The sequence below is a fragment of the Silurus aristotelis genome, assembly GCF_946808225.1.
Source record: "Silurus aristotelis genome assembly, chromosome: 11".
Classification (NCBI taxonomy): Eukaryota; Metazoa; Chordata; class Actinopteri; order Siluriformes; family Siluridae; genus Silurus; species Silurus aristotelis.
Window position 1 is genome coordinate 4,990,161 of NC_139584.1, and position 17,583 is coordinate 5,007,743.

General features: G+C 38.4%; 1 protein-coding gene across 1 annotated transcript; it reads right to left on the reverse strand.

Annotated features, from left to right (window-relative positions):
• Positions 1–58: 58 nt before the first annotated feature.
• Positions 59–17,294, reverse strand: fsd1 (fibronectin type III and SPRY domain containing 1). The gene is made up of 13 exons (XM_083555003.1): positions 16,984–17,294; positions 14,551–14,646; positions 13,395–13,526; positions 11,869–11,970; positions 11,102–11,124; positions 8,966–9,087; positions 7,840–8,049; positions 7,107–7,205; positions 6,497–6,650; positions 5,586–5,668; positions 5,239–5,490; positions 4,785–4,873; positions 59–1,953 (listed from the first exon to the last, which is right to left on the reverse strand). Exons 1-13 carry the CDS (start codon positions 16,996–16,998, stop codon positions 1,843–1,845), a joined length of 1,488 nt encoding a protein of 495 aa, XP_083411129.1. The 5' UTR covers positions 16,999–17,294; the 3' UTR covers positions 59–1,842.
• Positions 17,295–17,583: the final 289 nt, after the last annotated feature.

Genomic DNA, 17,583 nt, shown 5'->3' on the forward strand with positions numbered 1-17,583 from the left:
GCGATAAAGCTGTAGCTTAGGTTTCTGAGATCTTTAAAGGTAAAAATGCAACCACAAATTTCAGTCGTAATGTTTTATTATCTGGAACAGGATTACAATGTGAATAAAATGAAGGACTTCAGTGTTATTATACTACGGTTTGAGCATAAAAGCATGAATAGTTTTTATACATAGATATACTGCAAATTGCAATCGGGTGTTAGCACAAACACCTCATTGCTTCTTGTAATTTTCCGTGTAATGTTTAGTGACATGGTCACCATGCACGTACTCCAAAAAACCACGATAAAAGATTGTACATAACTGTGAAGGGAACTGGAATTTTACCTTTGCCCCGCACATCTATGTGCAACAAAAACAAGTATGACCTGTTTGTTATAAGCGTAAAAACTTTGCCATTACAAAGGCAGCAATACACTGTGGTGTACCTCTCTCTCTCTCTCTCTCTCTCTCTCTCTCACACACACACACACACACACACACACACACACACACACATAGAATTTTCATCTTGTGAAGTCTTTCCACTCCTCCAGATGGACTTCTGCTGGCTCAACAATGTTGTATGTATTCTATAAGAAGCTTTTTAATACTAGAGTTTAAGTTAGTTAGTGTGCTAAATTGTTTCTGAATAAAAACGCAGATATTACTTGAAAAGCATTCAGCAGAATTAGATGCCCACGAAAGACATTCGGTGTAGAAATGCATTAAACAAAGCAACACATGAAGACTAAAATGGTTTAAATGGCTAAACAGATGAAAGGAACTGATTTGAAAGAAAGAAAAAAAAAACGTTTTTATATATATTTTGGTTGCTCTGAGGTGGCATTTAGGTGGTCAGGTTTTTTTTGTCTTTCACACACACCAAATTGTGTGTGTATGCTAGAGCATATATTTAAAACATCTACCCATAACCTGTTCTTGCGTTTGCACAAAAACTCTCCCGTTCGAAATTTTCAATCACACGTGCACAAAATGGTTTCGCATTCATATTTTTTGCTCAGACAAACCCAAAAAGTAGACATTCACACACAAAATAAAAAAAACCTCACATTCACAACATACATAAAATGGTGTAAGAGAGCATTTATTTCAAACATGTACCCAAAGATTGCTCTCTTATTCACACAAACACTAGTATTCACACATTTTACCTCAGACATACCCACAAAATACTTGCATTTCACGATTAAACATCCCACATGCTCACAAAACGCTGTCCCGTTCACAATTTCACCTCAGAAATGCCCACAACATTCACACATTCACACAAAAACAATTGCATCCACAATTTTTCTTCACACACACACACGTTCAAAATGCTTCTACATTTGCATTTTTTTTTACCTCAGACGTTCCCACAAAAGCTACACCGGTATTTGCTCAAACACTCGCATTAGTTTTACTTCTGACAAAATGCTCTCACATTTACACAGAAACGCTCGTTAATACATACTGCATAAAACGAATGTCGGTATTAAATATTTCCTCATATACACAAAGATTATTGATATTCAACAGTTTTTGTGCATGTGTAGGAAAATGTTAGTTTTAAACCGCCTAAATGTCACCTCGATTTCATAATGAGTGACACAAAAGACGTGACAAAACCCTGAAAATGAACTACGGTCACATTGCTGTGTGGAAGCCTTACATGTTCATGGACGTAATGAGAAAGCTAAAAGGCACAGAGAGCTAATGCTTCTTTTTTTTCCCTCTCCATTGCTAAACAACGGAGTAAAAACATGGGTATTTCTTTCCGCTGCCACTAAAAGCCAGAGTGACAGACGACAGTCCTACAAAGCGGTGGAGGAAGACGGGTGGAGGAGGGTGAGGGGAGGTCTAGGTAAGGCTGGCATTGGAGCTGCTGGCGTTGCTGCTCCTTTTCTGGCCGCACTGCACTATGGTGGGAACCTGCAGACCCGTCTGAACCGAGAAACTCCCGTTCCACACCTATGCACAGTTCCAAAGCACATAACATTTAGAAAAATCTTTAACTCATCCTAAAATGTCTAATTTTATACCCCACTACATGTACAGGAAAGGCTCTGGAGTACAGGTATGTGTCTACAGATTTAAGGAACATTTTGAAGATGTTTTGGAAATTGAACACGTTTTCACTAGAAATGCACAAGTCACTCTCCTGTACTTTGCTTCTACAAGTGAAGTGTTACTTTCACTTGTGTCGCCTGTGTTTGTGGCCTGTACAACTTTTTATTCCTAACTCTCGATAAGAAGCAGTAGTAGCTATATACGGCTTCTAAAATGAATTACACACATGCTACAATAAAAGACACACTTTCAGCTAAATGGTACTTTCTCAAATTAGTCTAGTAAAGCATGCTAACTGTACTAGCTACAGTGAGGAAAATAAGTATTTGAACACCCTGCTATTTTGCAAGTTCTCCCACTTAGAAATCATGGAGGGGTCTGAAATTGTCATCGTAGGTGCATGTCCACTGTGAGAGACAAAATCTAAAAGAAAAAAATCCAGAAATCACAATATATGATTTTTTAACTATTTATTTGTATGATACAGCTGCAAATAAGTATTTGAACACCTGAGAAAGTCAATGTTAATATTTGGTACAGGAGCCTTTGTTTGCAATTACAGAGGTCAAACGTTTCCTGTAGTTTTTCACCAGGTTTGCACACACTGCAGGAGGGATTTTGGCCCACTCCTCCACACAGATCTTCTCTAGATCAGTCAGGTTTCTGGCCTGTCACTGAGAAACACGGAGTTTGAGCTCCCTCCAAAGATTCTCTATTGGGTTTAGGTCTGGAGACTGGCTAGGCCATGCCAGAACCTTGATATGCTTCTTACAGAGCCACTCCTTGGTTATCCTGGCTGTGTGCTTTGGGTCATTGTCATGTTGGAAGACCCAGCCCCGACCCATCTTCAATGCTCTAACTGAGGAAAGGAGGTTGTTCCCCAAAATCTCGCAATACATGGCCCCGGTCATCCTTTCCTTAATACAGTGCAGTCGCCCTGTCCCATGTGCAGAAAAACACCCCCAAAGCATAATGCTACCACCCCCATGCTTCACAGTAGGGATGGTGTTCTTGGGATGGTACTCATCATTCTTCTTCCTTCAAACATGTTTAGTGGAATTATGACCCAAAAGTTCTATTTTGGTTTCATCTGACCACATGACTTTCTCCCATGACTCCTCTGGATCATCCAAATGGTCATTGGCAAACTTAAGACGTGCCTGGACATGTGCTGGTTTAAGCAGGGGAACCTTCCGTGCCATGCATGATTTCAAACCATGACGTCTTAGTGTATTACCAACAGTAACCTTGGAAACGTTGGTCCCAGCTCTTTTCAGGTCATTGACCAGCTCCTCCTGTGTAGTTCTGGGCTGATTTCTCACCTTCCTTAGGATCATTGAGACCCCACGAGGTGAGATCTTGCATGGAGCCCCAGTCCGAGGAAGATTGACAGTCATGTTTAGCTTCTTCCATTTTCTAATGATTGCTCTAACAGTGGACCTTTTTTCACCAAGCTGCTTGCTAATTTCCCCGTAGCCCTTTCCAGCCTTGTGGAGGTGTACAATTTTGTCACTAGTGTCTTTGGACAGCTCTTTGGTCTTGGCCATGTTAGTAGTTGGATTCTTACTGATTGTATGGGGTGGACAGGTGTCTTTATGTAGCTAACGACCTCAAACAGGTGCATCTAATTTAGGATAATAAATGTAGTGGAGGTGGACATTTTAAAGGCAGACTAACAGGTCTTTGAGGGTCAGAATTCTAGCTGATAGACAGGTGTTTAAATACTTATTTGCAGCTGTATCATACAAATAAATAGTTTAAAAGTCATATATTGTGATTTCTGGATTTTTTTTTTTTAGATTATGTCTCTCACAGTGGACATGCACCTACGATGACAATTTCAGACCCCTCCATGGTTTCTAAGTGGGAGAACTTGTAAAATAGCAGGGTGTTCAAATACTTATTTTCCTCACTGTACATACACGAAGCATCCATCTCTGCTGCTTGTTTTAAAGCTTCATTTTTGCTTCGAAGTGTCTACCACTGTTTCAGGTTTTTCAACATATCAAACATTTACCACTGGGAACTAAAGTTGCGAGTGCGGAACTCAGGAAACCAAACACGGTATGGGATTGAACTAAGGATTTGTTTGGTGATTTAGAACATAAAAAGACCTAAACAGATGATTGGATGCTTTAATTTGCATGGAAACAAAAGCATTGCAGTAGGGGTGACCCTGATTAGAAGATTTGACGCTTCGATAGGAGGAGCAAACACACAAGTATTATGGCATTTTGGTTATATAGGGGTGCTCAATGTCTGATTTCACATAGAACTACCAGTTTTCTCCCAATAAGTTAATGTATCACAAAAGAGAGTTTTTCCACTTAAGCAAACAGTGATGAACAGTAGAGAAGCGCTACCCCAAGATCTTTCCTTCTAGAAAGAAGAGGGGGTGGGGGGGGGGGGGAAATAAATAAATAAATAAATAAATACAAGCTCTAGAAAAGGAACTGAAAGTTCCAGGAACTGAGACCATGATAATGCTTATGAATGTGTAATGATTTGCTCAACTATAACGTGTATTATTACAAATGTGAAGGTTTAGATTAGTAGTTGTCAAGCAATTATACATTTTGTTCCAAATACATTCATATAAAAAGAACCCCCCCACCGCCCCCTCCCCCTTTATGGAATGAAGTTTCATGACATCATAATCTGGCTATTATTTCTGTCACGCTTCATGTCAATCGAACACAAACACACATTTTGTCCAGAAGACAGTGACTTACCATAAAAGCTGGAATAACCGGCTGCTGAAATTTGGTCCTAAATGTATGCATGAGTGTTTTGTTTTTGGAATTGTAAAAAGATACTGTGCCTGAAAAAGAAAGAAATAATGTTAGTGGAATTTCCTTTGACGCAGAATAAAAAAGGTATGAATCTGTTTAAAGGAACGCTGATTGTTAAAAGTTTAAAGCAACATAAGATTGTGGCTCGTCTAAGAATCAAGTACATCCATTCTTATTTTTCCCTCTACTTTCAAGTTAATAAGACTAAAAAAAAATGCAGCTTGTAATGCTACTGAATAATCACAAACTCCTGAAGAGAACAGTTCTACCTCTGACAATGGAAACTCCTTTCAAGATCTTGTAGAAAATCAATCAGATCAATTAATCCAAAATTCAATGACACTGTGGAAAACTTTCACTCCTGTTTTTAAAATACCCGACATTTCCCCCTCACCCTCATCATAGTTGCAGTAGATGCCCATGCGCTCGGGGATGGGGCAGTCCAGGGTGCGGGCCTTGTTGTTGTGCTTGGCGCTGAGGCTCTGCTGCAACCAGTTGTTGAGATGGATGCACCACGAGGCGCTGCTCTTGCCCAACTGATCAAATCGGCCGAGAGATCGCAGTGCCACGCCCGCCGCAAATGTCTTGCTCTCTTTATCGAACCGAACCTCCCAGTAGTGCTGCCCTGAGTCAATCATGGTGTCACCTTCACAAACGGAGGAACACGATCATATTCACTTTTAAAGCGTCACCAAAAGCATTTATTCTCTCTAGAAGATGTTATGTCTCCTTCAGACTCACCCAGAACAGTGTAGGACTCAGCCGTGAAACGGTCTCGACCCACACGCGCTGAAAGCGCTCTCTTTGGAGACATCATGGCCGTCCTACGGAGACGAACACACCAGGAAATTTTCATTTGAAAAGCCGAACACGTACGTGGTGCAGTGAAACGATGCTAACGACTGTCCAGGACGTAAAATTAGAAATCAATTCATTATTAGATTTGAATTAAACTATAATTAAAACCGAATAAAACTGAATTTACAATTTATTTAGATTCTATAAATATAGAATAAATACATAATCAGATGTTATTACATTCTTATTTGTTTCTTTCCCCCCCTTTTTCTCAACTACTTCTTTTTCCATACTTTTGTCTTTCATACCATTCTTATCCACCCTTTTCCTCTTTTCTTCTTCACTTCATCATTGATTTATCCTTATTTCTCTTCCATTACTTTTTGTACTCTTCCTGCTTATTCTTTCTCCACTGAATCTATTCCTCCTCCTCCTCTGTCTACTCAAACCGTTTCTTCTTCACCTTATTCGAAATTGCTCTAAATGTTCTCTAGCTTCTCACCTTCACATTCTCCCACCCAACCCCCCCCTTCTCTTCTTTTATTAAACATTTTTTTTCAGAGAAGTGTGAAATATACAATGCTTTTTGTTCAGGGCAGTTTGATGTAATGGCTCTTGAACAATTAAAAAATGTAAATAAGAAATGGTACCCCAGGCTCACATCACTGAGATTAGGACAAAGAGGCCATGCCTTTCTAACTGAGAATGAGGCACAGAGGCCACACCTCCTTCACTTAGACATGGGCAGAGTAGCCATGCCCACATAATTGAAACTGACAGCCATGTAGGCCACACCTCCTGAGAGCAACATTAAATTTAAAGATTCTGATTGGAGCAGGAGAAGGTGGTTTGACCTGGCTGGAGAGTGCATAGGAGAGCTTGTTCTGTTCTTTTCCTTGCGGATGTCCTGGATCACCGTTTTGCCCCCGCTGCTGTCCCACTCCACACTCAAATCCTCTACCTTCAGGTTCTGGTGGGCCGAACCCGCATCCAGCTTGAACACGAATGCTGGAGCAAAGAGGAAAGACATAAAAACAAAAATGCTAAAATAAATACAGAAATATTTGTTGCCTAAATATAAAGTTTTTTTTTTTTTTTTTTTAACATTGGTAATGAACAAAAATTAAAGAAAAATAAACATTAATTTTTATATATTAAGTATGTTTTGCTTGAGATTTGGCTAAGAATGTGGCCATGTCACGTTACCAGCATTAACATTTTATTATTTATTAACAAACATTTTTGTTTATATTTCAAATAGTTTTCTTAATTGTCATTATAATTATGTAATTTTGTCATATGTTTTGCTTCTATGTGCTTTCTGTTTTTTTTCAGGACCATCTTTATTACTCTGCTGTTTTCTTTGAATACTATAAGGTTTCTTGTGTAAAAGTGTGTTTGCAAAGCACAGTCAATAACTGTATGCCTCATTAACTTCTAAATGTGTAAGTGCACGTGTCTCACCATGTGTCTCTAAAGTAACCAGCTCGGAGAACTCCCCTGCTACAGCTTTATTACATGCTTTTACCCGAAACGTCATATAACGTGTGTCGAAACGAAGACCTGGGCAAAAACAAACACAAATGCCAACATTATACTCAGATCAGGTACAAAAAGCAAACAAACAAAACAAAAACTCGTTATTGAGACTAAGGCAGAGAAGCCACGCCCCTTTCTCTACGGCTGAGGCACAAAGGCCACGCCTCCTTTACTGAGACTGACACAGAGGCCAGGCCTCCTTTACTGAGACTGAAACAGAGGCCACACCTCCTTTACTGGGACTGAAACAGACGCCACGCCTCCTTCACTGGGACTGAAACAGAGGCCACGCCTCCTTCACTGGGACTGAAAGAGGCCACGCCTCCATTACAGAGACTAAGGCACAGAGGCCACGCCTCCATTACTGAGACTAAGGCACAGAGGCCACTTGTCCTTCCCTACAACTGAGGCACAAAGTCCATGCCTCTTTTCCTACACCTGAGCCACAAAAGGTTACACCTCCCTCACTGAGTTTGAGGCACAGAGGCCATGGCTGCTTAAGTACAACTGAGGTACAGAGGTCATGCACCCCTCACTACGACTATGGCTCAAAGGCCATGCATCCAAACTGACAGCAACAGAGGCCATGCCTCCTTCACTATGACAGAGAGGCCACATGAATGTGATTTAGTAACATCCGTTTAATCCCCGGTTCTACCTGTGAGCGTGTACTCCGTCTCTTTAATCCCCTCCATCACCATCCACGGATGCTCCTCCCGAGCGCGTGGAGGTCCCTCGTGGTTCGTTCGCCGGTACTCGAGGATGTAGTGGTCGATTTTAGAGTCCAGTTCTGGTAAAGTCCAGATCACCGTGATGGAGTTATCACACACCTGACATTCAGACTCCTGAATCTCCGGAGTAGCAGGAACTATGGGTTAAGAAAGAACAGGAGAGTGTTTAATACTTAAACAGAATGAAACACAAAGTTATGAATATGCATGAATATGCAAATTCATACGCAAAAGGCTGCCTCTGCCATCCAGACACCTTTGTTTTCTGAACAGAGGTGCTGACTATGACAAAAAAAATCCTAGATTTTTTTTTTTTGCCCAACCCTAAACCTGCATTGCGTATGTCAGAGGATGAGAGTGCTATTTGTTTAGATAATAAATAAAAAGAAAACAGAAAAAGTTAAATCTAATGCGATGCTTCTTATAAATAAAGCAGCTCTAGTATTTGTATCATTTTTAATCCAGCTACTGTCCCACCTTCTTGTGACTGTTTTGTTCATAAGCCCAAGGCAGGGAAATTCACAGGTCATGTTTCACAGATGCATCTTTTACATACCACATCCTTTGTTCTGGATGCTTCAGCAGTCCAGAACAATAAACAGATATTCCTAAAAAACATTTATGGTATGAGGAAGAAAAAGGAACCAGACTCTAATGGGAACCCATACTCATCTGGGTGGCACAGAATGCCCATTCATTATAATTTTATCAACGCTGAGTTGCACTTTTTAGTGGTGGCTGCTTAGATGCAGAACTATTCAAGCAAGCTGTGGTCCAGAGTCATTGTAGCAGACTGTTTATTTGTGCCCAAATCCAATCTCAGAGTTCTTAAGTTGCTCAGTAACTTGATGGATCTTTAGGCTGTTATTGTGGAACCATCCTCAGCTGCACAAAGTGGTGAAGAGAACTCCTTCCAGAAGTTAACACTAATCACACCACCGCAATACCATTTAAGCGTAGGGCAGTCTAAAGATTTATTCCTAGAATGTTTACTGTTAGAAAATGTGTGTGATGGACAGCAGGCTTCTAACTATGTGTGTTTTTTAAACTGACCTGGGAGGAATTTGATGGCTTGGAGAATCTCACGCTCATGAGTAAAGTCCACCATAAGGTGACTCATACTGTCACTCACTTTAGCTTTCAAAGAGAGGCGAAACGCTGGGGCCATAGTAACACTGCAACACACACACACACACACACACACACACACACACACACACACACACACACACACACACACACACACACACACACACACACACACACACACACACACACACACACACACACACACACACACAGTTAACACAGAATAATAGATGAGTTTTAAGAACTCGATCCGTAAGCATGCACAATGAAATGACCATGCGGAACAGAAATCCTGATGATCCACTACACAAAGTATATGGGAGGAATAAGATGTAAATATTTTTTCCATAATTGTATAAAGCATGTATTTCATGAGGTAAAAAAAATTATAAAATAATTTATTTGAAATATCTGTAGCGTATAAGAGTATTTTGGGAAACTTTTTCTTCACTACATTGTAATGTGCATTTTACTCCACTAAATGTCAGAAAAACATGCTGTTCCTCACTACGTTCGAGTGAAAGAAATAGTGTTAAATAAGGAGCTGTGGTGAGAGAACAAACGTAACCCCCAAGGATCAGGGAGACATCTCACATCTCACTACTTTTGTTTTTCATATTTATGTCTGATGTTCTAATCCTATTTGTGAGTACCACTAGAGTAACATAGGATGTGTTATTAACAACACACACACACACTCAAATGTGTGTAACGAACTGTAAAATTTTTCCTGGACTTAACACACACTCATCACTTATCTCAATTCATTCCACCACAATTCATTTATCTATTATTTATTATTCTCAACTGTACCACACTCTCAACTGCTGTTTTTTGCACATTTATCATTATCATTGTATTATACTGTTTACATGCTGTTTTTTGCACCTTCGACTGCTGCTGTATTTTTTTGCACTACATTGTACTGTTTATACTCACTTCTGGGATATAGTTTTTAGTTTGTATAGTTTTTACAGTCTTCTTGTACAGTACTGTATAATCAAGTATACATTAGGTTTACTGGTCGGCGCTGTATAGGGTTTTGTGTCTTGTCTTGTGTCGTCTGTGAGCACTGTCTGTCTGCACTGTCTGTCTGCACTGTCTGTCTGCACTGTCTGTCTGCACTGTCTGTCTGCACTGTCTGTCTGCACTGTCTGTCTGCACTGTCTGTCTGCACTGTCTGTCTGCACTGTCTGTCTGCACTGTCTGCACCAGGTTGCACTCGATGCACTTTATGTAACTTGTGTTGTAGCTCTATGTTGTTTTGTTTGTTGTTGTTTAGTGTAGCACCAGGGTTCTGGAGAAACGTTGTCTCGTTTTTACTGTGTACTGTGTACCACTGTGTATAGTAGAAATGACAATAAAAGCCTCTTGACTTGACTTGAGACAATTTTCCTTTCTGCTTACATTTAAAAAGCGAAAAAAAAGTCTAGTAGAGTGCACTGTATTCCTCTCATATACTGTGCATTAACACTCATAAAAAAAAAAAAAGTACTACAGAAAAAAAATCGAAGATGAGAGAAAGTAAATGAAAAGAGAGAAAGTGGTGATGTAGGGAAATGAGACAAAAAAAAAAGAAAAAAAAAAAAGCACTTGCTAGTGATGATGATGATGATGATGGTGTGTGAGGAGTATTTTTTACCTATATTCTAGTGTACAATTTTACATTTTCCCTTTTTATTACCAACACTGTTTTTTGTTTGTTTTTTTGTTCTTAAAGCGAAAGTCATGCTGGTAAATTTCTCTTATGAGCAAACGTCCACCAAAATCAAATGGGACAATGAAGGAATCAAACGCATCTGTAATGCTGTGGCAGGAAAAGCAGCTGTAACAGTTGCGGAACAGCGCGTTCAGAAGTGTTTTATTCCGCGACACCGAATTAACACTGTATCCATACGATAACGTATTACAACAACCACATTCATATGAACCTGTGCTACTGTCACAGATGATGTTTGAGAAAATTTATCGACCCCTTTTGATCCAATAGGAATCCAGTAGCGTCGTCATAAAACCATGACTGTTCCGCTTTAGGAGACTAAAAGGGAAAACGATAAGCGCAGTAAATAAACCTCTATAAAGATTCCAGCTGTACTGTACCTATCCTTTATGTCTTTAGCCGCCTGAAAGAAGAGAAGGAAAGAGCAAGAGAGAACGATAGAGAGATGAAGAGACAGGGAGTGAGAAAGAATTAAACAATATATCAGTCATGATATAGCTCAGAGAGCCGGAGAGACAAGCAGGGACGACAACAAGTGGCACTTTGTTACAATAATGATGTCCTAATTGAGGCAAAGCCGTGTTACTGCAGCTGAGCATGCAAAAAATGTGATATTAAAATTCTTATTGACAAACATTCATGCAAATTTCTCACATGGATTTGCTATAAAACATTTTATAAAGATTTCTTTATGAAATTGAAATAAACATATATTCTGTTTAAACCCTTACAAGAAACTGGGTAAGAAGACAAGTTTATTTGGGGTCTCAAAGTGAAAAAACAAACGAAAAAAATACTCACAAAAATATTAAATCTGATTAAATCTTAATAAGATTTTTATTAACGTGGATTGTGGGTGATCGAATCAGTAATATGCGCTATGTAGCTAAATTCCAGGCTAAACTCCGTTTATGAAGAGATGGTGGGAGGGAAAATTTTCCTTATTTGAAATCAAAATAGGAACTTAAGAATTGTATTTTGAAGAACAAAATAAAATGTAAAAAATTTTTTTGTTTACTGAACGCAAAAAAAACAACAATTAACGTAACACAAACAGACCCTGCAGACATTTATTAAAAAAAATTTTTTTTTTTTTTAGTACTCCTACACATCACTCAAATTAGCCGTGTTCTTGGTGGGCGTGTACCTGACCAAAGCCATCCGTCTCGGAGGAGCAGAGCATCTGATTAGCCACATCCTGCAGCTCCTCTGAACTCTCCAGGGCTTTTGTACAGGCGCTCAGCTGATTCTGAGGAAACCGGGTGCAGAAAAAGACACTCCTTACAGCACAATGTGAACTGTTTACCACAGAGTTGTCAATTTGTGAGATTTTGACCTCCGTTGCAGAAATATGTAACTGCAAGTATCTTATATGAAGCACATCCAAAGCAAAAGATTGTGTGAAAAGATCTTTTTTCATCATTTGTATATAAAAAAAGATTATAAAAAAAAGAATTAGCATTTAAACAAATGTTTTATACTGCACTGCTTTTCAGTATCTTTATAGCTTTGCTAGATGTTCATTGTATATTATTAAATGCAAGTTTAATTTTCATTCCAACAAAGAGCAAATTACATTTAAACCTGCATGTCCTCAGAAAACCATCCTGCTACAACAGACAATGTTACCAACATTTTGTTGCGATTACTAGATGTTTCTAGATCAGCAGCACACTCTGGTGGTATCCGAATTCTTTTCTCCTGCTTCAAAATCTCAGTATCTCTTACATGATTAGGAAACAAATAATGTGAACAATTTCGCCTTGTTTCTGAGATCACTGTAAATTTAGTTTCCATACAAAAGATGGCTACAAATACGGTGGCTACAAAATAGCTGGATTCCGCTTGGTGCCCCAATTCTCCGGTTGCACCCTATCGACATTTATTGTATAAAATGCTAATTAGGGTTTATGTTTCCATTTTTACGTTTATGGCATTTGGCAGAGGCTCTAATTCAGAGCGACTTATATTCATCTCATTTATAAAACTAAGCGGTTGCGGGTTAAGGGATGTTTCGGAATGCTTCGGAATGTTCAATTCATTTACATGTAACATTGGAATGCAAATTAATTCCATATGATCGATTGGCAAAATGGTTATAATTATTAAATATTTATAATAAATTCAAAATCTCTCTCACACACACACACACACACACACACACACCAAAAAAAGTTTAATCTTTGGGTGCAATATTATAGAGACAAATCCTTCAGAATCAATTCAAGTCCTCCAGGTGTGTCCTTTTCCACGAGTGCATACGAAACACTAAATTTCATGTTAAATGCATTAGATACACTGTTATCGGGTCTGCTTTCAAGCATCTAATCAGAAGCTACTCAATTTGCACGCTCTCTCTCGCTTTCTTTCACACGCACGTACAGTTTTAGTTAATGAGAAACACAAGATATTTGTATTCCTTTAAAGGACGTGATTAAGGTGCAACAGTCTCACAGTAAACGAGAAGGAGGAGGCATGGCCTGTGTGTCTGTCTGTCATAGAGTAAAATTAAAATAAAAAGATGACAGTAAAAGGAGGCATTTATTGAGGTCTCTGATACTTTTATCTATTGTCTAGTGATGTTTTTGTGGAACCAACACACAGAAAAATGTATTATTAAATATTCGTAACCATTTTTTAAGCTTCATTAGTGCTGCAGAAATCAGCCCTCACCTGTATCTCATAGGTGCGACTGGCTCGTTCCTGTTTGATTTGAGTCACCATTCCCTCCTTCAGCTCGTCCAGAACAGCATGCAGAGAGTTAAACTCCAAGTCCAGATCCTCCTGGACACGGGTGGAGTTTGCCTACACACACACACACACACACACACACACACACACACACACACACACACACACACACACACACACACACACACACACACACACACACACACACACACACACACACACACACACACACACACACAGTAAGAACATCTTTGGCTTAAGCCAGGGATTCATCAAGCCAATGACTTTACTACCAAGTTCTCAGCTTGCTGCACCTTATTGATCAGATCAATGGGGTATTACACTGTACGCAATTTAAGTACGAACATAAAACACTCGGTGTCGTGCTGTTACAGGAAAAAAAATCAACAGCAGAATAGTATCATAACTTCAAAGTGGTAAAAGGAAGTTGTGCGTTAAATATTTTGCATCAAACCACTTGACATTATTAGTTTTGCGAATGTGGAAAACCTAAATAGGACATGGCAACTTATGTCTGATTGGCATTTACAGTCATGACTCGAATATGAAGAAAATCAGCAAACCATCACACATTTTATCACTTGGGTCCTATTATTTTATGCAAAAGAAATAATTAAACGTGTGTTGGTTACAGGTGAGAATTTTAGCAAAAACATTATATTGTGATTCTCTGAGATTCAATAACAACAATATATTTAATAAGAATCATTTAACCAGAAAAAAATGATCTATTTAAATTAACTGCCTCTGAAAAGGTTGAAATTATTTTCATATCTAAAAAAACAACTGATTTATATATAAAAAAATGTAGTTATTAAACAAAATCCATGACATATCAGAAAGCTAATACAAATTCAATCCTGATTATATAATATCAAATTTCCCAGCACTAATTATAAAATAATTTTTCCACATTTCCAGTCGCTTTAGTTTTTATCATCTAACATCAATTCCTTTTCCCCCTAATCTCTGAATATGTAAACGTGGCTTGTTGTATGTAAATTGGCTTTATTAATGCTCACGTTTATAAATTGTGTATCTAATGTATATTACATTTTTCTCAAACTTAAAGTAAACAAAAACATGTCTGTGTGCCCCCCCTCTCTGTGTGACATACCTCCAGGTTCTGCAAATTTTGCTTCAGGCAACAGAGGAAGTTCTGGATCTCCTCATTTTTCAGAGCCAGTGTGTTGACCATCTTTCTAAGAGACTCCTACACACACACACACACACACACACACACACACACACACACACACACACACACACACACACACACACACACACACACACACACACACACACACACACACACACACACACACACACACACAAAATGACTCTGGGAAATGTGTGACCTATTATAGTGATCTCCGAAAATAAAACAAAAAAGATTCAGATTTATTTGTTTACGATTCATATTTTACACACTGCTGGAGTGTGTGAAGTGGAGTTTTTTTTTCTGTTTAAAACCACAAGGATCTCTGACATGGCAAGTTTTGTCTGGTTTTTTTTTTTTTTTGTACCATTTCTGGGTTTAACATTTAATTATTTTCTCAACAGCAGATGTTTTTTTTTCATTATTAGTCACATGTACATTACAGCAGAGTGAAATTCTTTCATTACGCTCATTTTAAAGATCCCAACAGTGCTTAGACTTGAACCCCTGACCTTACAATCAGTATCCCAAAGCCTTAACCACATTTCACAGGATGCAGGAAATTATCTGCCTATATGCCTATTTTTGTGGGTCACTGGACATGTTTGACTGTGGAGTCTTATGGATGAAGAGATCAGCACCAGCTTCCCATCACTCTGCTTAATACAATTCAGCATGGGCTTCTTTTCAGAACATTGCTGTTGCGCTCAGTTCCACAAAAAAAAAATAATAATAAAATGTTTAGTGCATTTGCACTATTATAGCTTTGTACCTTTGTCATTTATGTAACTTTTTCTGTTTCCCTTATGTCCTTAATTTATGCCATAGGCTACTTGGAGTATTCAAGAAATACATCCTATACAAATGACAGTAAACTCATATCTTAAAAAAAAAATTTCCTTGAAAGAGAGGGGAACATTATACACCCACCATCCATGAACACCAACCTGGTTTTTTTGTTTTTATTTTAGAGAAAAAAATAAAAACCTTTTAAGCATCCTTTTAGAAATTTTAAGCATTTTAACTAAAACTGCAACTGGATTTAGAAATGGTTTGTTTCTGTGGCGTGAATCAGCAGTCATTAATAATCCAGGAGAACATCCTGCAGAAAACACCTTCACATCTGGAAACGTGGAACATTTGGACATTCCATAAAGTGAGAAAAGAAAGAGAAAAAAAAAAAAAAAAAAAAAATATCAAACCCGGTTACCTGTAAGAGTACTTTTGATTCAGATAATGCTTCTTTATTGTAACTCTTTTTAGAAAAGGAAAAGGTTCTACTCCGAAAGCTATTAATTCCCACGGTAAAACCTTGACTTCAATCAATATAATTCTCCTAAACACTATAAAACCTGTAAAACCTTAGATATCTGCTCTAAAAATCATTAAATTATAATTGAATGATCAATAGTTGATTTTAATATGATGACAGATTATGCATTTTACTTATCACATAAACATTAGCGCACAGTGGAATTCTTCCTTCACATATCCAGGGCATTAGCTGGATTTAAAGGTCATGATAAAGCATTCCTGGAGGAAGGAGGATTAAGGGCCTTGCTAGAGGGCCCAACAATGGCATCTTACCAGTGCTGGGGCTTGAACCCCCCAACCTCCTTAATTGTAACCCAAAGCCTTAACGTTGAGTTACTTTAAATATTTATATATATAATAAATAATATCTATTACAAATTAAATATTATATATATTTAACATATTATAATTAAATTCATTAGCAAAATGTCTAGAAAGCAAAATAACCAAAAAAAAAGAGACTAAATATATAGTAGATTTAGATAGAATAAAACAGATTATACACAGTAGAAATGTATGCAGAAGAACATGCACACAGAGGAGTTTCTCTAAGGGTGGAAATGTTCTTCCAAGCTTCCTAGCCAGGGGTGATGATGCTTCTCCACGCCCTGATCACCCCATACACACTGGACTGCTGTAATGTCTTTACCATTACATTCATCTAGAAGCAAAGCAGAGGCCTGAGGAGATCCTGATGCATGTTAAATAAAAATACTGATTTAATACAGATTTACAAGTCAATAAGATCTAATGTGGGTTGGGTTTTTTTTTTTTTTTCCAACCCACTGCATCTGATCTGCACCTGCACCTGCTGCAGAATTCCTAATTAGGAAGATTATGGAGGAAAAAAAAGGAAACACGTTTGTTGTAGGTGGCATTTGTATATCAGGTGATTTTTTTTTGCCCTTGATAAGGACTTTACTCTCTCCTGTCCTGTCCTGTCCTGTCCTGATGGCCGGCTGCAGTGAGAAGAAAGCAGATGAGCCTCATGCATCAACTCCTCTCGCTTTCTTTGTTATCTCCAAAACAAATCACGAGCAGATTTAATTTCATCTCATCGCCTCTCCTTTTCCTCACCTTTTGCTCCTCCATGGTGCAGCACCGTGTCTCCGGCGTCGGACCCTCAAAAATACGATTTCTTGTCTTATTTGTTTACTTCTTTGTAATCCCGGATCCTGCGGCGGCGCTCCGGTGTTTCACTGGGAAACGCCGCGATGGAGCACGGATCTCCGACGTGCGGGGTCACGTCATCGCTGCAACCGGAAGTTCATTTGCAATTACATTTAGAAAGCCAAGGCTTTGTTCGAGTTCACTTTGTAAACACAAAACATTAAACACACTGTACGCCACTTTAAAAAAATAATAAACGTGTCACACTTACCTAAAAGAAAAAAATTATATATATATTTTTCAAATAGTTATGTAGTCGATTAGCAATAAATAGGCATCTGAGCCAATCATACACAAGCTTCGCATCCGGGTATTTCCGGCTGCACCACTCCCTTAGCTAACTAGCTTGCCTTTATATTATTATATAATAAACAAAACACATATCCAAGTAGATATGTAGTTTTTAATCTAAGCAAATCATGAATAACGAAAAGTAAATACAAAAAAAAAAACAGTATCAGTTAACGTGTTTATGGGAGGTGTAGTTTTTTTAACCGTGTCTGGACT